The sequence below is a fragment of the Capra hircus genome, chromosome 3, assembly GCF_001704415.2.
Source record: "Capra hircus breed San Clemente chromosome 3, ASM170441v1, whole genome shotgun sequence".
In the NCBI taxonomy this organism is placed as follows: Eukaryota; Metazoa; Chordata; class Mammalia; order Artiodactyla; family Bovidae; genus Capra; species Capra hircus.
In genome coordinates this window covers 87,151,222-87,177,679 of record NC_030810.1, presented here as the reverse complement: position 1 = coordinate 87,177,679, position 26,458 = coordinate 87,151,222, and the positions used below count along the sequence as shown (strand labels likewise).

The 26,458-nt window shown below is 41.5% G+C and overlaps 1 protein-coding gene across 2 annotated transcripts in view; it reads right to left on the bottom strand.

The window, feature by feature from the left end:
- The window catches only part of AHCYL1 (adenosylhomocysteinase like 1), a 41,646-nt gene continuing 22,692 nt past the window's right edge, over window positions 7,505–26,458 (bottom strand). The window contains exons 2-17 of one of the 2 annotated variants that reach the window (XM_018045883.1): window positions 22,582–22,693; window positions 20,254–20,397; window positions 18,812–18,912; window positions 18,320–18,422; window positions 16,646–16,740; window positions 15,957–16,063; window positions 15,008–15,124; window positions 14,689–14,752; window positions 13,571–13,659; window positions 13,140–13,210; window positions 12,469–12,563; window positions 12,291–12,389; window positions 11,821–11,889; window positions 11,300–11,378; window positions 10,075–10,195; window positions 7,505–9,576 (exon numbers count right to left, since the gene is read on the bottom strand). In XM_018045883.1, the coding sequence (XP_017901372.1) occupies window positions 9,570–9,576; window positions 10,075–10,195; window positions 11,300–11,378; window positions 11,821–11,889; window positions 12,291–12,389; window positions 12,469–12,563; window positions 13,140–13,210; window positions 13,571–13,659; window positions 14,689–14,752; window positions 15,008–15,124; window positions 15,957–16,063; window positions 16,646–16,740; window positions 18,320–18,422; window positions 18,812–18,912; window positions 20,254–20,397; window positions 22,582–22,693 (1,473 nt within the window). In that variant the 3' untranslated portion in view covers window positions 7,505–9,569. Of the gene's footprint in view, window positions 9,577–10,070; window positions 10,196–11,299; window positions 11,379–11,820; window positions 11,890–12,290; window positions 12,390–12,468; window positions 12,564–13,139; window positions 13,211–13,570; window positions 13,660–14,688; window positions 14,753–15,007; window positions 15,125–15,956; window positions 16,064–16,645; window positions 16,741–18,319; window positions 18,423–18,811; window positions 18,913–20,253; window positions 20,398–22,581; window positions 22,694–26,458 lie in introns of those variants that run through there. The other variant, XM_018045884.1, reaches the window with a different exon arrangement.

Sequence of the window (26,458 nt, the reverse complement as noted above, 5' to 3'; positions counted from 1 at the left end):
TTAGACAAAGATATTGTGTGATGATTTTCCAGGCAGTAATATTTTTAATAATGTAAAGTTGGTACAACCTAATTTGAAAAATAGTCAATAAGAAAACAGCTAAGTAAGTAATGGGGCAAGCAAAAGATTGAATATGGAGAAGTCATTATTTATGTTTAATATTGAGAATTTTTAGTGGCATAGGAAAATACTTATGATATAATTGAATGTACAGTTGGTTCTCATGGTGCTTGTGTTTGTGTGTGTGTATAGAGAAAAAGACTGGAAGGAAATACACAAAATTGTAGTAGGTTTAATTTCTAGATGGTAGGAACAACATTATTTTCATTTCCTTCTTTATACTTTTCTGTGTTTTTGAAAATTTTATTATTAAGGTGCTATTTTTTGAGGTATAATTTATGTACAATAAACCACATATGTTTGAAATATACAATTTGATATGTTTTGACATATGCATAAACACATAAAATCATGACCATATTCAAGACAAGAACTTCCCTGGTGTTCCAGTGGTTAAGAATCTGGGGTAGATGGGTTCAGATCCCTGGTCTGGGAAGATCCCATATGCTGTAGGGGAGTTAAGCCTGTGCACCAAAGCCACTGAATCCCACAGGCCCTAGAGCCATGCTCCACAGCAAAGAGAAGCCACCACGAAGAGAACTCTGCACAACAAAACTAGAGAACAGCCCCTGGCCACGACAGTTAAAGACAGCACAGCAACCAAGACCCAGTGCAGCCAAAGAGCAAAAACAGTTCTAAAAAGATAAGTCCATCACCCCCAGAAATTTTCTTGGTAATCCTCTCTCCTACTCATTCCTGTGTCCCTCTCCCATTCCAGTTAACCACTGTTAAGTTTTCTGACACTACCGATTAGTTTGCATTTTCTACAGTTTTACAATAACAGAATCATACCATATGCATTCTTTTTTGTCTGGATTCTTTCACTCAACCTAATTATTTTGAAATTCATTCATCTTGTTGCCTGATATCAATAGTACATAAATAGTATTCCATTGTTTATCCAATCACCTGTCGATAAATATATGGGTTGTTTCCAGTTTTTCTTGCTTGTTTAAACTCAATATTGAGAAGTAACATGCCTTTTAAAAAAAAAAAAAAGAATTGTCCTAGGTTGTGTGGAAATATTTCCTGAATGAAAGCAGGGTCTCCAAGCTGTGATTAACACAAGAATTCTTTTTTTTTTTTTTTTTAGCACAGCAAAATAAATTATACTTTTATTAATTCCCAGATAATGCCAAGAATGAAGAACACTTACTCTTCTACTTAGCACCTTAAACATTTTTAACACAAGAATTCTTAATTGGAGAGCTACTTAAATTAGTACCACTTTTGAGTTCCAGAGAGTACTCACTCCACCCTGGGAAAAACTCCCTGAACTGTAGTCCATGTGGCACTTGGTAGGAAGAGGAATCTCCAGTGCGAAGGAGCTGAAGTGGAGCTGGTGAACTCCCCCTCCCTCACTGGCTAAGACACTTTCAGAGAAGCACAATTCAGTCAGTAGAGGGTAGAAGTTGCAGAAGTGCCTTGATGAATTTCCAATCTTCTTTCCGCACCTACAAAATGAGGATAATACCACCTCTCTCTGAGGCTATGGATCAAATGAGCTAATTTATGGGAAACCTTTTTTAAAAATAATAAATCATTGTTTTCAAAAGAGAATTATTTTTATTACCAAGAGGTGATGCCTATGATGAGAAGGCCCTTCCTTTACCAGAAGCGGTCATGGTTCAAGAAACCAGAGGAAATGAAATTTCAGGTGTGAGCTATTATAGCATTGTAGGTACTGTACAAACATAGTCGTTGTTCCAGCTGGGCTCTGTAGAAGGAAATTGGCACATACTGTGTGTCTATAGAGGAGAAGGAAATGCCAACCCATTCCAGTATTCTTGCCTGGGAAATCCCATAGATAGAGGGGCCTGGTGGGCTATGGTCCATGGGGTTCCAAAGAGTTGACATGACTTAATGATTAAATCAGAGCAGGAAATGGCAACCCACTCAAGTATTTTTGCCTGGAGAATCCGTGGACAGGGGAGCCTGGTGGGCTGCTGTCCATGGGGTGGCACAGAGTCGGACACGACTGAAGCGACTTAGCAGGCATGCATGCATTGCAGAAGGAAATGGCATCCCACTCCAGTATTCTTGCCTGGAGACTCCCAGGGACAGAGGAGCCTGGTGGACTGCTGTCTATGGGGTCGAACAGGGTCGGACACAACTGAAGCGACTTAGCAGCAGCAGCAGCAGTGTGTCTATAGGGTGTCAGATACTGGGCAAGGTGCTTCACATTCATACATTTATGAACTACCAGCAGCCAGCTTTCCTGGCAGTAGAAGAATAAGAGCCGCAGTCCTGGAGGGGGATTTTGAGCAGTGCATCAGCATCACAGTATCCAGGATACATCACACATTAGTTTGTAGTTCTGTGTAGCAAATTACTCTAACAGAGGATTAAAACAAGTGTGGAGTCCTATCCCAAGGCCACAGGTGTGAGGCTTTGTGCCAAAGACATAGATATGGCGCCCAGAACCAAGGTCATCTCTGAAACTGACTAATCCCCTTTGTAACCATTGCCAAAAGCCTCCCTCATCATCACTAGCCAGCTTCTTGACCCATTAGTCAAAAACACCCACCCCAGTACTCACCCTATATAGCACCCTATCGAATCATCTAATGCCACCCTTCCAGCAGGAATTTTCTCTTGAGGCTATGAAAATTGGCTACTAGCCCACGAAAAACATCAGCTCTCCCTTGAGCTAGCCCATTGCTGTAACAGCATCACCCACTCTAATAAACTCTATTCTCCTCTCATTCTGCCTTGTGTCTGGAAATTCTTTTCCAACCTGTGTTCAGACCGCCACGGCAAACAACTTTCCTGGTGGTCCAGTGGTTTCAGTCTGCCTTCCAATTCAGGGGATGCGGGTTCAATAATCTCTGGTCGGGGAACTGAGATCCTATATGCCAAGGGACAACTAAGCCCACAAGCTGCAACTACTAAGCCCATGCACTGCAACTAAGACCTGATGCAGCCAACAAAAACACAGCAGACAACAGCAACAACAAACCCATTTACTATCTCATAGTTTCTATGGGTCAAGAGTCGGGGGATGGCTTAGCTGGGTGCCTCCAGCTCAAGGTTGTTATTCTTGACATTTGTTAAAATGTAAAGACTTTATTCAGGACAACTGTGATAGGTGTCAATGCTACTGGAATAGGCAAGAGAGGTTGGGCTCAACTCCAAGTATGACGAAGACAGCTGGGAATTTGTAGCCAACGAGTGGAATGAAGGGGTCAGTGGGAGAAAAGTTACTCAGAGGAGACATCAAGGGTAGGAGAATTCTTGCTAAGTTAATTGAATAGAATTCTTGCTGAAGACAGGCTAGGGTGATCAGATAGCATGGGTACGGGATGGGGAATATGATCAGATAGCAAGGGTGAAGGGATTCTTGCTAAAATGACCTAGCTGGATCCTTGTTACAACTGAGCTATGCAAGATGGGGCCAAGGTCAAGGCCTAGTCAAGAAGAAAGGTCGGAGGACCCTGACTAGAGTTTGGTCAAGTGGAGAGTCTGTCAAGGTCTCTCCTGAAGTTATAGTCAAGCTATTGGCCAAGGTTGTCTTTTCTGGAGGCTTGATTTGGGGAGGGGAGACCCTGATGCTGGGAAAGATTGAAGGCAGGAGAAGGGGACGACAGAGGATGAGTCGGTTGGAAGGCATCACCGACTCAATGGACATGAGTTTGAGTAAGTTCTGGGAGTTGGTGTTGGACAGGGAGGCCTGGCGTGCTGCAGTCCATGGGGCTGCAGAGTCGGACATGACTGAGCAACTGAACTGGTCTATGGAATGCTGCTCCACATCCCCATAAGTTATAACATCATAAATTATATATTTGTGTATTTCCTAAAAATTTGAAATATTCTCAGTTTTAAAACACAGGAGTTTCAGAGAAGGAATTGTGAACCTATTATCCTTTGTTGGCCAGAGACCCTGTGCAACAACCAGACAATGTGAGAAAATTCGCCATCTGGTGGTGGCAGTGGAGAACAAACAAAAACAATAAAATAAACAAAATACCATTATTAAAAGTTCCAACTGTGTAACTTCCAATACTGCATATATACAAAAAATTGATTACTAAGTTTAAATTGATTACACACTCTATATTGGAGTCACAAAATTTTTAATAATTTTAAAATTATTATCTTTCGGCCATGTGGTTATGTGGGATCTTAGTTCCCCAACCAGGGATCAAACCCCTGCTCCCTTGCATTGGCAGTGCAGTCTTAACCATTGGACAGCCAGTGAAATCCCTTAAAATACTTTAAAATTGCTTTATTGGTTTGCTGAGACTTCCTGATCCCAGATTCTTTACCGTCTGAACCACCAGGGAAGAAAAAAGCAGTTAATCCATGGTGCCTCAGTGGTAAAGAATCAGCCTACCAATGCAGGAGACAGGGGTTCAATCCCTGGGTCAGAAAGATTCCCTGGAGAAGGGAATGGCAACCTACTCCAGTATTCTTGCCGGGAGAATCCCATGGACAGAGAAGCCTGGTGGGCTACAGTCCATAGGGTCACAAAGAATCAGACACGACTGAAGCAACTTAGCATGCATGCACTTAGACTAGAATACTCTTTGATATTTTCTTTTTTTTAGAATGTCATGTATATTTAAATTGGAGAATTGCTTTACAATATGGTGTTGATTTCTCCCATACATCTATCTACATAAATCGCCTATAGGTATATGTTTATGTCCCCTCCCTCTTGAACCTCCTTCCCACCTCCCACACCATCCTGCCCCTCTAGGTTGTCATAGAGCACTGGATTTGAGCTCTCTGCATCATACAGCAAATTTCCACTGGCTATCTAATTTTACATATGGTAATATAGATGTTTTAATGCTATCTTCTGATGCTTTCATTCTTTTTCTGCTATCACAGAGACTTCCTCTTCTTACCTAATAGAACGCAAGTCAAATGCCTTCAGGGAGCTTCCCAGGTGGTGCTAGTGGTAAAAAACTTGCTTGCCAATGCAGGAGACGTAAGAGATGGAAGTTCGACTCCTGGGTCAGGAAGAGCCCCTGGAGGAGGGCATGGCAATCCTCCCCAGTATGCTTGCCTGGAAAATCCCACGCACTGAGGAGCTGGTGGGCTACAGTCCACAGGGTCATAGAGAGTCGGACACGACTGAAGCGACTTAGCAGCAGCAGTAAATGCCTTCAGACACATCTTTTCCTTTATCCCTAACATAACCTTTATGCCTAGGGTCAGCAAAGTCTTTACACTGAGGACTATTTCGGACTTAGTGGGCCATTTGGTTGTGCTTCTTCAACTCTGCCATTGTGAATGAAAGTAGTCACAGACATTACACAAACTAATGAGTGTGGTTTGTGTTCAAAACTTCATTTATGGACACTGAAATCTGAACCCCGCCTGGACTGTCTGACGGAGAAGGCAATGGCACCCCACTCCAGTATTCTTGCCTGGGGAATCCCACGGATGGAGGAGCCTGTTGGGCTGCTGTCTATGGGGTCGCAGAGTCGGACACGACTGACACGACTTGGCAGCAGCAGCAGGACTGTCTGAATCAGAACTAGATTCTGAAGAACTACCATCTTCTGAGACACTAGTATATATACTGCTTGGACAATCAAGAGAAAGAAACTGCATGAAATTCACTGAAAAATTTTTCACTGAAAAGTTCATGATGCCTCACTTTTGAAAATTTTACAATAATAATTTTGTGTTAATAATATACACAAGGTTGGAACAAAAACCTAACGAAGCAAAATATGAATAATAATGACAATTGTTAAGTTGTATAATGAACGCTTGGATCAATTTCAAGCTCTAACAACTTTGCATGGTAATGTTAATTGTGTCACTCTCTAAAAACGTATTGATGTCATCTCTGGCCAGTATCATTCAGGTAACAAAAGGCATATTAATGTCTCTGGTCAATAATGTGTTAAGCAGCATTTTACAGAGAAGTGCTCTGAAATTACTTATATATCTCATTCTTTATTATTAAACTGATTCATTTATGTCAGTATAGTTTCCTCTTATGTTCAGTGCTTTATAAACCATTACTTGGATGCTCAGATTTTTCCAGATTTGCCCAGTGTAAGTCCTTTAAAGATCGTTTTCTGTGTCCTTTTGATATGCAACCATTTTTTGAGTACTTCCTTGCTTTCCTGCTCTTCATGTACTTCTGCACAGCCATAGAATCAGCCATTTCTCCAGAGTCCTCACTCCTTTAAGTGGAGAATGTAGAGCTTGAATCTGGATGCTAGGAGCATGCACTGCACTGGGGGAAGAGGGGGACTGCTGCTCCAAGGCTCACTTAGTAGACAGAGCCAGGAAGCGTTTGTACATAATCCATTCCCCTATTTCTTTATGTTGAAATTCATGAGTTCACACCAAAACCCTGTAGCTCCTATTCAAACTCAACACCAGAGTTTGTTCTCGTCTCTTCCCTTTCTAACAACTCCTCTAAAAATCAGAGAGCTGGCTTTCATTAGCCTTAGTATTTCTTCTGGTTTAATCTGGTTCCCTGTTCCTACACAATCCAACATTGCCAACCCTTTTCTGCATGGATGTCCTCCCCATCCAAGTGTAGGGAGGCTCCCAGCACTAGGCCACATCCCAGCTCTCACCCACACATCCCAGGCTGGGAACCCATTTGGATAGCAGCGCTACCTAATGTTGAACTGCGGGTAAAGGAAGAGATCCTCATTTTCATTTGTATCCCAAATATCTAAAACAGATCCTAGTGCATGGAAAGCAATAAAAGACACTTTGAAGAATTAATTTTATAAAACTGCAGTCAACAGTTCATTTAAATTCTTTATATTCAAATACTTAATTTTCAAATATTTTCCCATAATAGATAAACTTTTTATAAAGTTATCAAACAGATTCAGAAACAGTTTTTTAAAAACAACTCTAGGCAACGTGAAGTTTATATTTGGATTTATTTGCATGGATAAAACCTTGCAGAACTAAAAACATTCATTTTACCAATCTGCACTGCAAAATCAACATTGTTTGGGATCAGTTTAATAAAATAGAAAGGGTATTATTTTGAACAATATTAACAGATACACTGTTAAATCAGAAAATATGGAGACTACTTCAGCGATGGATACAGGTATGGTGTGGGGTGGGGATGGGCTAAAGCTTACATAACTTTGGAGGCGTTTTTTAAGAATTAGGTACAGGGTCTTATGAAGGGGACTGTGTACCTGAGGCGGCCTGAATTTTAGGCAGCAAGTTGCAGGAACGAAGTTAAAGTGAAAGTGTGTAGGCCCAATGCTGGGCACAGAGCAGACACAAAATTTAAGATATTACTGAGGAACTCTGCATCTAGCCTCTTCCTCTACATACTAGGTCCTAAAAAATCTCTTAGATATTGCTAACTGACCAATGACTTGTCCCATCTTGGAAAACAGATTCTAAATGAAGGTGTTGTTCAAACAAGAATGACACAGGATTCCAATAAGGTCTTATCATTTTAATTGACTTTAATGATTATTGCTCATCTGCAAGGATTAATATTGCATTCATTAAAAATCATTCAATACAAAATAAACTTGTTCCTCCTAAGTTGCTCTCCACATGCTCCCTCTGATGCCAGACATTTTCCCACAGTGTCCTTTGTTACATGGCTTGACAGAGACGGAGCCCTTATCGAGTATTCCTATGGACACAGTAATAGATATGGGAGCAGGGGGCAGGCCAGAGGGCAGCAGGACCTGAGCGCCTTCCCTCTAGCAGAGCTGACATGATGGATACCACTGTTGGCCAGGTTATCTCCCCTAAAGGATGTGCTGTTCTGATTGGCTGGTTAAATGCCCTGGGAAAAGGGCTTGAATTGTTAGCATCTACAGAGAAGAAAGCATGGTTGCATTGGCAAGGAGTGGGAAGGGGCAGGGTAGGGAGAAAAAAGAAAGGGAAAAAATTTTTGGCAAGATCACTGTCCCCTGATAGGAAGTCACAGGGTGGAAGCTTTCCTTTTTTATATTTCTGTTTTTAATTAATGCCTGTCCCGCTGATCAATAACAACAGGGAAATGAAAATTTCTAGTATCTAGCACTAATGCCTGACCCAACTTTGAAGGATCACAAGCTAGAACAAGTTGAGGATTTAGAATCCTGGATAATTATGCATTTAAAGCTCATGAGCATAAAGCTCGTCTGACCATGCAGAAATGCTGGTAAGCAGGGTTCATGGCAGGGGAATATATCATCTCTCTGATCTCTAAGAGAGCCTTTCTGGGGATTCTTACAGAGCGTGAGCCAGGACATACCGATTCCTCTAGGCACAAACTGCCCTTTGAGGTCTCAGTTCACACACTTTCTGTGTCACGTGTAAATCAAAAGTGGTACTGCTTCTGTAAAACCTAAGTTATATGGGGCCTAATGTCCCAGACAAGTTAAACAGAGCTGATTTCCCTCACCCTGGCCCAATTTAGCCTTCCTCCTCCCATCCACACCTACCTCCCTTTAAATATTTTAAATTGCAGAAGCACAGCTGATCAGAAATTTGCTCTTAAAGAGAGTTCAGTGCTATATACTGACTAATGACTCAAGAAATTTGCTTCCAGCACAAGCTGATGGGCAGAGCTGATAAAATCCGCTATTATGGCCACAGTTCATTGATGCTACGAACTATGGGCTAGAAACTGGGATTATCAGAGTTTGAAATCAGCATTTCTCTAGACTCAACTCTGCACTTTTAGCTCCAAAGGTTCAAAAGATAAACTGATAACAACTAAACATTCAAGCAGCTCCTCAATATTAAGACTAAACGTTTTTCTTACTTAAAAAACAAACAACAAACCCTAAAACAAAACCAGAAATAAATGCCAGGGGACAAAATTCAACTTAACAGAACAGTCTGTTAAAAACCTGGAAAATGAGAGGGTCTGGTGGGAAGTGGAGGAAGGGCTGTACTAAATCCAAGTGGGCCTACTGGATCTTAACAAGCAACACTCACTAGTATACATCTCTGAACCAAACATACCACCTTTACACAGGAAACAGGGCTTGGAATATCTAGAGGAAATTAACATGCACCACCTACATCTAACCTACCTGCCTGGTAGGTACCATCCCTGCTCCTCTGAAGAAGTGAAAGAGCACTGATTCCAGCAGCTGAGAAATGGGCTCTTTTAAGGCAATTTAGACATTGCAGATTGTTCCACACAGACGGTACCTCAGCGTCTCCTGTTAATAAGGTACCCAATTAAGACTATTAAGTTTCCCCAGAAATGGAAAAGAAAGGATCACCTTTCTGGGCTGGGAGAGTAAAATCCTTCTTTAGTGACTAGGGTGAGAAACCTTTAATCTCAGTTTCATCTAAAGAGCCATGAAGCAAGTTCCTGTGTGGTCTGTAGAACTTGGATAATGAGATGAAAAAAAAAAAAAACAAGAAAGAAATTATAGGAAAAAAAAAATCAAAAGGAAAGGATTAAGAAGAAAATAAAAGTTATCTTAAAAAATATTTCTTTTAGAATTGTGTGGTTCATGTGTTCTGGTCCTTGGTAATATGGTCCATTAGTATCTGTAAAGAAAGAGTGACTGGTTAGCACCTGTGTCTTCCACATGAGAGTTCCAAGAGAAGAATCAAAAACAGAGAACACTCTCCAGGGTCTTCCCTTGCATAGGCCAGGGATTCCTGCAGTCATTCCCCAGGGATCATTTCTCACTGTGTTTCCACAGGATTTCCAACAATGCCATCTCTAGCTTTCTCTCCTGCTCCCTATAAGTCAGTGATTTTCAATGTGACAATATGTTAGAATAATCTGAAGCAGTTTTACAAAAGCCTGGGCCCCATTCTAGACTAACTCTATCAGAATCTCTCGGGGGGGAGGCTCAAGCTCCAAAATTTTAGAAAATGCTGACTTCTTTACATCTACTACTAGACAGATAATTTCTGTTTACTTTTTAGTGTGGGGCAGAGTTCTTGTACATTTCAAAATCAGCTATAATACTATTTAGAAAAGTCTGCTTGGTATAATATCAGGGAGAACATCTTTTCATTTCCTTTCCCCTGAGTTACCTGTAGTAATTGGGTTTGAATGGCCCATTTTTGTTGAGTCCCAGATATTTTGCTTGGTCATCTGTCAGCTCTGTCAGGTGGGCATCAAATGATGGCAGGTGCAAGCTGGCAACGTACTCATCTAAGAACAAAGCAGCAGGGAGCAAACTCCATATAAAATATGCCTCTCAGGGCACAGCCTCCCATTATTTCATCTGAAGCTTTCTGAGAGAGAGGACAAGGCTTGGAATAACACTGAAAGAATCTAACTTGGAATATTCACCTAATTAAAAAAACCACTCAACGCTGTCTTTAAGGTATCTTTCAGTACAATCAGAATGTATTACGAAAGCCATTTGGCAGAGTGACAAAATAGGGCAACTTGTACCACCCCATTCTTCTCTGGCAAAGCTTCTGGGTTCACCTCAATGGCCAACATAACACCCTCACCTTCCTGCAGCAATTTCCTTAGCTGAACTATAGTTAAATTCTGAATCAAGGTGGATCCTAGTGAGCTCAAAAGAGTTAAGTCATCAACATTTACTTAGGCTAAGATCCATAATGGCCTCAAATCTTTGGATCATGGATTTCTAAGGCAGCTGGCACAACTGTATTAGTTTTCCATAGATAAGCTTCCTGGGCTTTTACCTTTATGAATATGGATTAAAAACCAAAAAGCAATCGGAGTAAGCTGCTGCAGGGGACAAGAACAAGGTGGTTTTTAGCTTTAAGAGGACAGGGGTTTGGGCTGACAAATGAGAGGGGAGAGTGGCATCATATCTGGAAAGGTAAGGATCTAAAGCTGATGCACTAGTCATGTAAACACAGCACGGCTGACCGCTGGAATGACAGGAGACTGTTTACATGTCTGATAGAGGATGGACAATAAAACCTGTATTTGGTTTCTGTTTCTTCCATTTTGGTCCTGGGCTGTAATCAGTGGTAGTTAAGTTTACTCAACTTCATAAACTACTTGCGATAACAGCATCTACCCTAAACCACTGTGCTAAAGCACCTTTACTCATTAGCTGTGTTTCCTGCTACAATCTTGCAATGTATGTATTCTCACCTTACTGATAAAGAAACTGAGGCTCATGGAGATTAGAACTTGTCCTGAGGTCTGAAAACCATAAGTGCCAGAAGAGGGATTATAATCCTGACTCTAAATCCAATGCTTTTCATGATACTCATTTTACCAAACCACGCAACAGTCCAGGGATCAACACAGGTTTCCGTTTTCACTCACCCATTTTTTTAGGGAGCAAGTATACATCTTGTTTGTATCGTCCCTCAGGCGCATTATAGAGTTCTATCAGTGCCAAAGCCTAAGGCAGGAGAAGTGGGTCAGAAAAGACAAAAACACTTCTTAGGGACATTAAAATAAAACTAGGTTTAACAGGGTCTTGGGGTAAGTACTTAGTGAACTACCACAGCGGCAGCATCCAGGACTTCGACTGTAATAACACCAGCACACATCATAAGAGGATTTATTGGTGCTTTTGTTTTAGTTCCTAATAAAAGAACAGACTAAATACAACTAAGCTGGAACACTGTATTCCTAACGAAAATAGCTAACGCAAAGGAACACAAACACTGACTCTATCTAACTATTATTTTCTATACTTGAGAAAGCCGAAATCTTGACAACCTGTAACTTGAAGAAAACAGGTTGCTAAGAACATAGGAGGCCACGCTATCACTGGAACTCTGATCTAGGCCCAGATCCAGTCATCTCAGTGCAGGCTGGGCTGATATTCTGTCACGTACCTGTGTCGTAGCTGTGATGGACAGAACAAAGGTGGGAACCGTGGAGCAGCTCAGATTGAGCAGGCGACCCTGAAATGTTGAAACAGAGCCCTGGGGTGAGTTGTGTGATCCCTGTCACGTCACGAAAGCGAGGCAAATGCAGGAAAGGACTTTACACCCCTCTCGACTCAGCTGGTAGAGGAAGAAGTACAGTTCCAAATCAGGACTCTGGGTTTTATCTTATTTTCTGTGAGTCCATCTGAGTCTGACACACTGATAAATCAGCTATGGTCAGAAAGTAGTGTGTGGTTTAGTAAAAAGTAGATACTTTTTGAGTGATTCTATTTTGGGGACCAGACTACATTTGAGAAATACACTTTTAGCCAAAGATAGAGCTCAGGGAAAAGCAAGCCGAGTATGTTTGCTCTGCCGCCCCTCCCCCAAGGGTGCTAAGCACGCTGCTGTGCTGCCCGCGCCCATAGTATGTGCACCTCTGCCAGAAGAACGACACGCTTGCCGTCCGGCCAGATGACATGGTCCACCTGAGAACGTACTCGCTCCCATGTCAGCTCAGGAGTGCGGAGGCTGGTCTGAAAGGAAGAGAGCACAGTTGACTGGCTATAATGGAAGAAGGAAAAAAGGTCTAGTAACAGGTAAGAGAAACCTTACCACATCAATTTCTGTGTTTGAGTGGCCCATATTGCATACAATACAACTGTTTTTCATGCGATCCAAATGCTCCCGTGTCACTACATTCTTATTTCCTAAAAGTAAAATAGAGTAGCTGAGGAAAGAGATCCTGTGGGGGAAAGGTACTGACTGACTTTCAGTTAAAACATGGGAAAGAGAACTCCTGGCACTAAAGATCATGTATACACTGTGAGGAAAGAAGTGTGTGTTGCATAACAGCGCTTTAGCTTCAGCTATTTCATTTTAAGATCAAGCAGTACAGAAAGACATCAAGAAAAAAGGCTCTTTGTTCCGGAAAATCTGACTGCTTACTCTACTTTTCAGACTTTTATGTGGGACACAGGCCTTACCTACTTTACAGGAAAGTCATCTAGATCACATTCAAGACTGAACCTCAGCTAATACTCTTCCATGTACACCAAAGCACTGCTGGGCTTCCTGATGGCTCAGACAGTACAGAAATTCCCTGCAGTGCAGGAGACCTGGCTTCCACCCCTGGTCGGGAAGATCCCCTGGAGAAGGGAATGGCTATCCACTCCAGTATTCTTGCCTAGAGAGTTCCACGGACAGAAGAGCCTAGCAGGTTACAGTCACGGGGTCACAAAGAGTCAGACATGACTGAGTGACTAACACAAAGCTCTGACACTCACCTGTGCAAGTTATTACAACATCAACTTGCCGGATGACTTCATTTAGCTTTACCACCCTGAACCCATCCATGCTGGAAGAAAAGGAAGGAATACTATGAGCAAGAGTAGGAGAAGCTGGTCACAAAATGAGGCAAATTTGTTTCTGAAGTTAGATTTAGCTAGGGCTATCTCACTGGAATGATAAGTGATAAGCTGTGCTGAAAGATACACAATGGCCCCTTCAGACTCCCCAAGATTCCATCCAGGAAGGGGAATTCCATACCAAGAAGCTCTATGAATGCCCTATGATTACAATGGAGAGAACAGAGCAATCATAGCTCTCTCCTCCTTTGAGGAATTTTCCCGAGGACTAGTTAATACAATCAATCACAAACTCTTGGAAATACAAAGTACCTGGAGCGAATCTAATGGTATTACCATTCTGTTCTTACCAGGCCTGCAGAGCACAGATGGGGTCAATTTCCGTGATATAGACAATTGCTCCAAGGGCCTTGAGAGCAGCACAGCAGCCCTTTCCCACCTGCAGACGTAAAACGGAAGTCAGGCGCACTAAGGCATGGGTATTTAGGATGGGTTTCCCTGCTGGTTCAGTGGCAAAGGATCCACCTGCAATGCAGGAGATGCAGGTTCGATCCCTGGTTTGTGAGATTCCCCTGGAGTAGGAAATGGCAACACATTTTAGTACTCTTGCTGAAGAAAGGAATGGCTATCCAATCCTGTACTCCTGCCTGAATATCCCATGGACACAGGAGCCTGGTGGGCTACAGTCCAAAGGGTTGGACACAACTGAGTAACTGAGCACAGCACACACACATTTGGGCAGACAGGCTCTCTGGGAGATGGGAATTAACCTCCCTAAACCCATCAATCATCTAGCAAATCCTTGCAAAGATGCTCTAATCCAAACAGAGGAGAAACTGATCCTGATTATACTGTGATCAGAGAAGTGATTTAGCAGACATTTCATAGCAAAGGCTGGACAGTAAAAGAGATAAAGGAAATAAAAGTATCACCATCAGGGAAATGAGACCAAGGGAAGAGCAGCTTGGTCTGAAGGTTACCTTCAGATTCTTATTCTAGGAAAACCTGATTAACTGTCACTTAAGAAGTATCTAACTCAAGATGGTCTAGCAGCTCAGGAACTTCTGTGGATCATTGTTTATGATGATAAATACAATCTCATCATCTGTTAAGTTTAGAGATAATCAACTATATGCCACTTAAGATTCTACCCTTCACTGGCCACCTGTGGGGCCAAAATGCTACATATTTAACTGAAGTCTCATAAAAGGTTACTGTTATAACTGGGGGAAATGATGCCAACATTCCATATCATAAGACAAAGTGGTGCAATCTGAAAACTCAATTCATTCCATATGTCTGTATTTGTAAGTGTGAATAAAGGACTTTTGCTACAATTTTGAGATACTTTATCTAAAAGCATATTTTATACTCTTTATCAATACTCTACACTGACAACACAAATCTCCTTCACTCAACATTTGTAACAAGCCTGTGAAAAGGCAGACACTAAGGCCCAGCTACTTACCTCACCATAGCCACACACTACCACTTGTTTCCCACCAAACATTACATCTGTGGTCCTCTTCAGGCTGTGGAAATAGACAAGGGCTCAACTCAAACATTATTAGCTGAAACATGGTCCCTCTGAAAGTAAGTGTGGGGCAACGGCCCATGAAAACTTCAACTAGAAGCTGGTTGGGCTCAGTATGAGATAGAACCCCTCTAACAAACTTTTAAAGCCCTTGGAAGACCAGGGGGCAAAACTGGAATGATATCAGACTAACATTATAACCCAACCCAAATTTATCTCCTACAAATCTGAATAATTATACATTTCAACCTACCCATCCAAAATGGATTCTCGGCAGCAGTATAAGTTATCAAACTTCTGTTTGGTAACAGAATCATTGACGTTCATGGCTGGAACACAGAGCTTCCCAGCTTTGGAGAGCTGATACAGCCTAAAGGGGGAAGAAAGCCACAAAAACAAAAACAAAGTTAGCTGGTAAAACACAGTAACTGGCAAAGTCTGCCTAATCTTCAGGCTCTGTGCTGCCCTCCCCAGTCTTATTTATTGCCCAAGAATATCATTGCCCAAGAATATCAGTAAACAAGATATTTCCTTGTTATCCCTCCTCATGTCTTTTCATTTTCTCTTCCCCAACCCCACTCCTTTTTTTGGAAGGAAAAAAACCAATCTTTCAATTTAAGAAATTTACTTCTCTTCCATAAAAGGGGATATAGTTCCTTAGACCAAGCATTTTCTCAATCTTAAAAAAAAAAACAAAACCCACGCCTACTTCTGATAAAGATTATCAATGATTCTGATATGGTTCCGTGCGTGTGTGTTTAAGCATATGCAAGGTGCCCCCAAATGAGAAATACTCTCTCAGGTATATTTTTAGGTATTACAACAAGCAAATCATATTTTGCCCAGGTTTATTTTTTATAATATGTATAACATATAGTTTTACAATAGATTTTTAAATTTCAAATATAAAAGTATAATCTAAAATTGAATACAGTTTTTCAAGATATATTTCGCTCCCTACCTCCCAGCACTGATTGAGAATCACAGTGGAATAAATGGGTGAGAAAATGTCTGAACTAGAATCTGAAATAACCTCTTTTAGGGTCTCCTTGATTTTTTAAAGGTAAAAACTCAAAAGTTTTATCTAATGAAAATACTCCCATTTAAGTTACAAGTCGGAAACACAGCTCTAAAGCCTAAAAGAGACCAGAAGAATCTGCTGAGGCAAGGACACAAGGGGCAGCTACTCCAGAATCTGTTACCTGTGAACACCAGTCACGCTCTCTTCCACAATGCCTCGGATCTTCTTAAACACGTTTGGATACTTCTTATAAACCCAGTGGGTTAAGTCTCCCCCATCATCCAGGATCTATAGAACAGCCAGAAGACTTCTATGGGCATTCAGGCTGCTAGAGCTGGGGGGAACTTTGAACCCACTTTCTGCACTAGTAAGAGAGCCCTATATGTTTTGGAAGAGCACTCCTCAGAGCTCCTTAGAGCAGGTTTAGATAGTGGAAACACAGTCAAATTTGTTGGTGTAAAATGGTTAAAAGGATTCCTAAGTTTGTTCTAGGCTACAGTGAAGAGTAGTAGTAGGCTAATCACAGACTCATTTTTAGTCTAGAGCCCTGAAATACAGCCCCTTGGAACACAAAAGGAGAGCTGGGGCAGGAAGGAAAGAAACCATAATTCTACTCCAAAGAGATACCATATCATGTTCTTCTATTTCATTCTGCTGTGTTTGAGCCACATGTGTTCAGTTGGTCTTACCCTTCCCCCGCCTTTCCATTCAGCACTGAGAACAATTCTGAAAAGCTACCAAGCTAAACATTTTGGCAACAAAGTAAGTGTGTAAGACCAAACATCCAAAACATATTTAGGGAACCATGCTTTGAGGGAAAAAAGGAAAGAAATCCATTGTCAGAAGTATAGGATGAATATGCATTATTACCATATTGGCTTGCCACCCATCCATGTTCACACAGCGATCAATACACCACCAGAAGTCATCTTCTGACTCGCCCTTCCAAGCAAACACTGCAACTCCTGTAGAGATGAAAACAAATCAGCTGATTCCTCCTTTGGGGAGTGTCCTATACCAACATCTCTGAGATCTGAAGAGAAAAAGGCTATGGAAATTACTCTGGAAAGGAAACAACTTAGGAAGGGCAAAAAGTTAAAAGAGCATTTTGGTCCAGAAATCAGTTAAGAATTTAAGGGATTTTTATTTTAAAAGTATTTTAGAACCTTAAAATGTTACTCTCTTGGGCCACCTTTTCCTTTAAATGATTCTATTTGTTTATCTTTGGCCGTGCTGGGTCTCCGTTGCCGCATGGGCTTTTCTCCAGTAGAGGGGGGCAGGGACTGCTCTCTACTTGCAGGAGGGTGGGCTTCTCATTGTGGGGGCTTCTCTTGTTTTGGAGTATGGATTCTAGAGTACACAGGCTTCAGCAGTTCAGCACATGGGCTCAGCAGTTATGGCTCCCAGGCTCTAGAGCACAGGCTCAACAGTTGTGGCGCACGGACTTAGAGGCTCCGTGGCATGCGGGATCTTCCTGGATCAGGGATCAAACCCATGTCTCCTGTATTGGCAGGTGGATTCTTTACCACTGAGCCACCAGGGAAGCCCCTCTTTGGTCATTTTTTATATGGAACTTTCTTCTAAGGAGATAAAATGAAGCGGGAATCAAAACGAAGTTGTTCATTACATTGTTTATGTTAGCAAATATCTTGAAACTACTTAAGAAAATAGTGAAGTAAAAATCACATGGTCACATGACTATTATAAATGATACTGTCAAATTTTGGAGTGACATGGAAACTACTTCTGAAAATGTTATATTTAGGTTATAAAATTGGATATACACTGAGACTTATTTCATCTCTGTAAAAAGTGAACAGAAAAAATGAGAAATATGATAATATATTTATCATATATGATAATAAAAAAGGAGATAATATATTATCTCTGTGTAGCAGGATTTTAGGTTTTTTTGGGAACCTCTAAAACTTTCTGCAATAAACATCTGAAAAAAGTAAAGAAGAAAAACAAAAGTGAGATACAGTTGCTTTCTGAGGATCACAGGAAAGTGGAAGAACCTTAAAAAACTTCACAGTGATTTTCCTTTGAACATTTTAACAATAGAAATTGTTTTCTGTTTAACTGAACTCATAACTAGTTCATATATTTTCAGTGCAATACTGAACACCAAATTATCTAATGAACTATCAGATCTAATGAACACAAGGTACTTCTTATATCCTCTCAAAAGTGATGAAACTTTTGTGAAAGGAGAACAGCTGAGCTCATACTCATACAGCTCACATAGTTTAAAGTTCTTATTCATTTAATATTAGAATTAGGCATTTCTCCACATATTAGATTCTTTACAAAGATCACTTTTAAAAAAAGTGAATGTGTACAAAGATCATTTTAAATGATTATATAATGTTCCATTATGGATCTGGATCTTCACTGTCTATTTCCTTCCTTTTGACATTTTTTCTTACCCTCTACATTTTATAGCTCCTAGACATACATGACAGTAAAGATAATTCTGGTATGTAAAAATTATGTTTGGATATTTACTTTGAGGTAAAGTCAGTGAAAAAAAGCTGAACTTACCGGCCTCAGCCAGTGCTGCAGCCACCTCATTCTGAGTGGAATAGATGTTGCAGGCAGACCAACGGCACTGAGCCCCCAGGGCACAGAGTGTCTCAATCAACACCTACGTAGATGTATAAAGAGACAAAGTGAGAAAGATGAGGGCCAGACAGGAGTGCTGATTAAGACAACATTACCTAGGAACTCAGTGGCAACAGGCACAACACTGGGAAGTAACAAAAGGGTATAATCCACTACTTAATAAACCGGAATCTACCTTTACCCCAAATAGGTAATCTGAATAACATATTTATAGCTATCATATTTTGCAAATCTAGATCTCCCTAAGGCAGGTTTGTTAAAAGTAAGCCATACAATCAAAGTAGTAAACCCTGTTATAGTGTAACTGGAAGGTTCTGTTGATAGTTAGCATTTGGAGATTAGACAGGGAAGGAAAAGCAAGTAAAAACAATCACCGCGCCCCTCCTCATCATTTTTTCCCATCAAACTCACCGCTGTCTGGGCTGTGATGTGTGTACAGCCCACTATTTTAGCACCAGCCAAGGGCTTCTCCCCCTGAGCACGTTTCCTGAGTGAAATCAGAGCAGACATGTCTGTGAAAGAACAGAGGATTTGAGCTAGGTCTGCACTAGTGAGATCATTAATTTCTGCCCCAGCAACATCTAGGGCTGAGATATGGTGAGGTAAGGGAGAAAAACTATTTTTTTTTTTTTGGCCTTGTCACATAGCTTGTGGAACTTTAGTTCCCAATCAAGGACTGAACCTGGGCCCTTGTCAGTGAGAGCACAGAGTCCTAACCACTGGACCACCAGGGAATTCCCTCTAAGCATATTTATTTGATGTCTGGCAGCTTCAACTGCAGAACAAGAGCAGGGAGTTGTCATCTAACCACCTGGAATTTCTCTCTTCCTCTACTGTTTCTGCCTTATATGTAGAGGGCTTGAAAGTGAAAAGTGAAAGTGTTAGTCACTCAGTTGTGTCTGACTCTTTGTGGCCCCATGGACTGTAGCCCATTATACTCTTCTGTCCATGGGATTTCACAGGCAAGAATACTAGAGTGGAGGATAGCCATTCCCTTCCCCAGGGGATCTTCCCAACCCAGGGATCAAACCCAGCTATACTGCATTGCAGGCAGATTCTTCACCGTCTGAGCCACCAGGGAAGCCCGTAGAGGGCTTATACGTAGTCAAATTCTCAAAAGTGGAAGGTGAGTGTCATCCTTCATTTGGGAGGAGTAGTTATGTCACTGGCTAATGGATTCCTACATAGTAAAATCATCAGACCTGGAAGAAAGACTTTGCATCAGCAGATGCCACTTGCTTCTGTTTTTCTATGCTGTCTAACCCTATTCCATCAGTTTTTCTGAGTTCTGTACTGCCGCCCAGTATAGAACATGTCCCCAGTGTGAAAAGTAAAGAGACATTATTTTGAGTGGGGCTGGGTAGAGAAACCAAGATTTAACTGATTGTCAAATTATTTTCACTCTTGATCCAGCAGAGGGTGCTCAGGATCAAAGATCAAAAGAGATCCTAGGTCACCACATCCTTAGCTGAAAACCCTCCCAACATTTGCTACTTCTGGGAAATCTGGGCCTCTGAGACTGGCAGCGATGGCAGGATCCCGCAGAACTAACCACTATGTACTGATCCAGGATTTGCTGACTCTGCAAGCAGATCTCTGAATATGGTGTCATGGGGGAGGAAAAGAGAAACTACTCTGTGTAATTACCACACGCTGAGAACAGGAAGCAGCAGAGAGAATAAGAACAAGAATCCTGAGGCTCGAGCTCCATACAGAGTGAGATGTTTATCTAAGTCCAGGATACTGGAGTTTCCCAGGAGACTTTCGTTAGCTTTCAAGCCTTAAGTTGTTTGTGCATCCTGATGACCAGCAAGTGGGTTGCTTCTGGTCCCCGACCCACTCCCTTTCTTTACCTTGCTCTGCAATCTCAATCTCCCGGCGTCCAAATTCTGCCTGCTTGATGTTCTTCACACAGAAATTGCTGCTGCCCTTGGAGTTGGTTTGCTGCTTTTCTCGGGGGGAAACCTCATCATCAGAGCTATCTGTGTAGGATGCAGCTAAAGCCAGGAAAGAAAGAAATGAGGAAAGAAAAACCTCAATGGCCCCAATTCCACAGGGTGCAGTTCCCAAAGGACTCTCATTTAAGTTAAGCAAACGCTCTTAACTGGAGCCACCTTTTACTTCACTCTCCATTCTACTTCAGGTCTAAGAAATGGTATGAATGAGACTCCTGTAGATCCTTCAGTGTTGTGGCTCTTTTACCCATCCTGATAATTTTGCCATCAGCGCCTGTGATGAGGAGCTATTGATCCCAAAATATGCACCAGCTCATGGGTACTTGGTCCCAACTGGGACTAGAACCAGACATGGAGAAAATGGAAGAGTAATTTAGGGCATATAAAGAATGCTATTTCTATAGATCACCAGTTCTCAAAGTATCTAAAGCATCTATCAGAATCACATGGAAGGTTCACTGAAACACAGAAGGCTAGGTCCCACTGCCAGAAATTCCCATTCAGTAGGTCTCAGGCGGCACCCAGGAATTAACATTTCAAACAAGTTCCCAAGTGCTACTGATACCGCTGTTTAGAGGACCAAACTCTGAGACCCATTAATGCAAAAGGATAAAAACAATAAGATAATCTTTTATTATAAAATCTTATAGAGATTTTACACTAGGTCGCACCGAGGAACAGAGAAATGACACAAAAGACAAGCAGCTCTGGTTCTATTGCCAGCCCTGAGACCACTCAAGATATTCAACTTTTTAAAAGCAGCCTCACAAAAAACTAAAAATGGCCTTTCAGGTAGACATGCAGAAGGATTTTCCATTTTCCTGATCACTGTCTCAGACAGTATACCAGGTCTCTCACTGAGTGCTACAGACACATCCTCCTCTGTCCAGCTAGCACAAATAGTACTAAAGGTTATCTACCCACTAGCACAATTTAACTCTATCACTAAGCTTTTTAAAATGCTCTACTAGGTCCCCATAAAACATGGCCGTCAAGATCTTTAAAACTTCCTTAAAGCTTTTGTTGCTCATCTCAACTTTCTTTCTTTTGTAATTCAATCTTTCAAAATTTTTTCTTAGCTGTAACTAGCCTGCTTGTCACCTATCACTTTTTGTATCTATTTCACTCTAAGACACTTTTTCATTCGTGACAGCCACTGTATTTGGAACTTTCCTTGCACACATGCCCACAGTGAGTGTGCATGTTCCCTTCTTTTCAAACTGGACCACATGCATACACCGCCATTCATACTTGTCTGCGTATCCTGTCCATGGTGGGACACAGTGCAGTGGCACAGGGAAGAGAAGAAGTTTCCCAAAACTGTTTGTTTATTTTTTAAAAGTCCTTGTACCTCAAGCCCAGTCCTTAAGTTAATAATACAATGCAAACAAGATTCTGGCAAAAGAGAAGAAATGGCTTTTGGTACAAATTCCTTTGCTGACATTTACAGCAATCTATGACCTTGGGCAAGCCTTTTAATCTTTTAACAATGTTTCCTCAAGTTGAACATTGAGGGGGTAGGATTATATGCCCCATTTCCTCCAGTACTCAAACTAAGATTGTATATCCTTTTCCATGGTAATCACAATTCAAAGCAAAAGCGGAAAAAAAAAAAAAAAAAAAGATTACTTATATAAGGTTAAGATAGAGAGGAAAACTAAAAAGAAACAGCTGGAGCCATGTAAACTGGACTGTTTCCCACTCCAGAGATTAACAGGGGAGGATACTTCAAAATCAAGGGTAGCCTAGTAACTAAAGAGTAAAATACCAATTTTTTGTGATGATTCACAGTTAAAAGACAAGGGAAAAAAAAAACAAACAATAGGTGGCAGGGTATATTTTAAACAAAGAAATCAGAAATTATGCTTCCAAAGTATACCTCTTTTTCAAGGCCAGTTCTGTCAGCCAAAATGATTCTCTCCCTTCTCAATGTGGGTAGTAAACGTGGGAATGGGAACCGGCCCAGTACTATCAACCACGCACTGGCCACAAACCACAATCAGAAATCATCAGAAGAGCAAAGTCTCCAGATGACAAAAGCTTCTCCAGCTACAAGCCTGGCTGGGAACATTTCCATTGCCACCCGCTAGTTTTAGCACAAAGATGGGCAGTCCTGACATGAGGCATTTTCAGACCCTAGATAAGTGAAGAGAACTGCGAAGAGCACTAGCTCAAGGCTCTGGAACAGGGACGAGAGATCAGAGAGAACAAGGAGTTCACACCTACCTGAACTGTAGCTGTCAGTGGAGGACTGAGAGATAGAGCGAGACAAAGATCGTCGGCCAGTCTTGGTGGGGAATTTGGTGAACTCCTGCATGTCATCAGCAAACTGAATTTGCTGTAAGAGGAAGACGAAAAGTTGAAACTTAGAACAAGGATTCTATGAAATGTTTCATTTTTAAAGGCCATACAGTGTCTCCTCTAAAAGTTAATGTTATCATGTGAAAGTGAAAGTGGCTCAGTCATGTCCAAGTCTGCGACCCCATGGACTACAGTCCATGGAATTCTCCTGGCCAGAATACTGGAGTGGGTAGCCTTTCCCTACTCCAGGGGATCTTCCCAACCAAAGGATTGAACCCGGGTCTCCTGCACTGCAGGCGGATTCTTTACCAGCTGAGCCACAAGGGAAACCCAAGAATATTGGAGTGGGTAGCCTATTCCTTCTCCGGCGGTTCTTCCTGACCCAGGAATCGAACCAGGGTCTCCTGCATTGCAGGCAGATTCTTTACCAACTGAGCTATCAAGGAAGCCCTAATGATATTATGTGGCTCCTACTAAATCAGCAATTCTTCCACCAGAAATGAGGGTGGCAGAAGCTATTCTCTGACTCCTCCCAAAATGCCAACTAGTATCTCTTCTCAAAGGTTTCAGCAGAACTGGCCAGGGGGGTGGGGTAGGGGGGGTGCGGTTGGTGGCGGCGGAGGGAGAAGGGGAGCAGAGAGAGAAAGCTTAACATCCAACTTCGTTCAGCATTTGTCTAATCTTACAGGTCTTCTTTCTCACATTCCACAAAGTTTTCTTTCCTCTTATAACCTTGACACATTAAACTCTTTACCCCCTGTTCACAACTCTATCAAAAAGCAGGCATAATCTCCTAGGGCGGCTTCTTGTTTTTTCTTTATTTCAGAATATTCTCTTGTAGCATATCTTATCCTGAAGTTAGCAATGGTTTTGTTACTTGAAAAGATTATGAAGAGATGCCTTAAGTGGTGATGGGCATGGGGGTGCCAATAGCCAGAGTCCAGTCATATACCTATCCTTTACAAAGGCAATGGAATAACACCAGAGCCTGCTATATCCAGTGAAATACTAGAATATCCTAATAAAATTCAAAAACACACACCATAATAAATTCCAACTGATTTGAAGGAAGGAGAAAATAATAACTCGTTAAACTCTGTGTTTAAAACTTTCTTAAATGAAATAAAGCAGAACAAGATAACTGTTGAAAGATACTTGGAACAACTGGCTTTAATAAATGGCAAATAGCTTACAATTAAAATTACTTATAGATAAATTCATGAGTGTTTCTAAAGTGTAGGAAAACACTCTATTAAGTGTTTTAGACCTTCCTGAATTCCTGTTTAAACTGATAAACCCTTTCTTTGAAATATAAAATAAACCTCAACCTCAGCTGAAAAACAGAACTTGAGATTCTGAATTGAGAAACAATTCAAGTTTGAGAACTTGAATCAAGCTTCTCCTCACAATCTGACTAAATCTGAAAAGGTTCCCACGGAGAATTCAATAAACTGTTTTCAGCAAACAACTGGAAATGTAACCTATTACAGATGAAAATCTTCTCTCCATAATGCGGGCAGCCTGGCTATAGGCATTTTGAAGCCAGCATTAATACACTGTCCATTATTTACCTCTGCTGAAGGTTCCCCTCCTGTCACATGTACCCTCCAGCTAGGGCAGCATTTGGCGGCAGTGTAAGAGTCAGGCTTAAATGTGCAGCTAAACATGAACAAGGCGATTACTGAATTAGGAGGAAAAAGTAAGGAAGCGCGAATCAAGAGAATCGAGATTCGTGTTTTTATACCAAGAATCAAAGCAGAGAATACTGATGTCTTTGGCATTCAGCCTTCTTTACGGTCGAACTCTCACATCCATACATGGCTACTGGAAAAACCATGCTGACGTTACTTTGCCAACAAAGGTCCATATAGTCAAAGCTATGGTTTTTCCAGTAGTCATGTATGGACGTGAGAGCTGGGCCATGAAGAAGGCTGAGTGCCGAAGAACTGATGCTTTTGAACTGTGGTGTTGAAGAAGACTTCAGAATCCTTTGGATTGCAAGGAGATCAAATCAGTCCATCCTAAAGGAAATCAATCCTGAATATTCATTGAAAGGACTAATGCTGAAGCTGAAGCTCCAATACTTTGGCCACCTGGTGTGAAAGCCAACTCATTGGAAAAGACCTTGATGCTGGAAAAGATTGAAGGCAGGAGAAGGGGATGACAGAGGATGAGATGGTTGGATGGCATCACGGACTCAATGGACATGAGTTTGAGTGCGCTCTGGGAGATGGTGAAGAACAGGGAAGACCGGTGTGCTGCAGTCCATGGAGTTGCAAAGAGTTGGACACGACTGAGCAACTGAACAACAATAATACTGATGTCATAGGTATTCAATTTTGTGGGTTTTCTTTAGGTTATTTTGTGAAATAGAGAGGAGGCAGAGTCCAAACTTCTTATTTTTTTTAAGTGTAAGGACAGATCCTAAAGGCGAGGAAGGGAAAGAGAGCTACATTCTTGGCACCTAGCCCAGGGTCTTGCACATAGAAAGCATTCAATAATTATCTGTGGGATGGGTGAGGCTTTCAAATTTCTTTCTTCTATAAGATCAAACCAATCAAATTTCAAAAATAAATACTAAAGACTCAAGTGGAACTACATATACTACACCTGAACTTAATCAACAAGCACCTTTAAGCATCTGAAGAAACAGCTTTTTCAGTTTAGGTGCTAAAACTTTAAATAACTTAAATGTCAAAAACACGATTGCCTTTCCAAACCCAAACAAACCCACTTACTGAAGTGGCCACTAGTCAGCATCTGCCCTTCTAGATAGGATTTCCCACTGCCTGTTCACATGACTTCTGCAGTCAGCAAAGCTAGCTTTACTGAAGGGATTAATCCAGGACCAAGGTAATGACTTTCAACCCAATAGGCAGTTATTTTGGTGGCAGAAAAAACACAGTTATCAACACCATTCAACGCTGTGCAGAGGCAGCTCCTCCTACAACAGCTTCCCTGCTCCTGCTATGGGCAGCCTGTTTGGAAGCCACTCTCCTGTAATGACTGTTACAATTCCCTCCCCTGTTCATCTTCTTACTTCCAAAGGTTCTGGATATATTCTTACGATACCACCTACCTAGGGGTGGAAGGGTGGGGGAGGGAACTGCAGTAACCTTTTCAGTTTTTAAAACAGAAAACAGAGAGAAAGCCTGCCGTGTCAAGATAGAAATATATTTCTTTGGCAACCTAACAACTAACAGTCATAATCCCACCTTGTATTAATACAGCTCATCGGTAGCCTAAAGCTTAGCAAAATCTTTCCCATCTAAAAATATGAGACTGCTGCAAGTGGCTTACTAATCACTGCAGCACCTCAACTCTCAAATAATGAATATGGTCCATATTTGAAGTGGGTAAAAAGTTAACTCAGGCCGTGACATGAATGGGTTACTGTCTATTCTTGCAGCATTTTGATAATCTCAGTGCTTACAAGTGAGACGATTCAGATACACACAGATGCACGATAACCTTGTCTTCTCTCCAACCCTGAATAACTTGCAGAAGAGAACCTGTATCAACAGCTGCTGTTGTGAAATGCAGCTTCTCTGCCAGATTCCACCAGGCCTGTAAACTCCACTGGCTGTCTTCACAGCAAGAAGCTCTGTCTTCTCAGTGGTGAAGTACCGCCTGGAGTGTTATTCCCCTTCACATTGTAAATAAAGACAGTGCTGCCAAAAGCAATTTATAGATATCACAAGTTTTCTCTCTAGTGAAACCAGATCTCAATAATAGCCTTCTAATTGGGTTGGACTCACTCCATTTAAGCTAAACATGGCCATGTAGGTGAAAACAAAATACA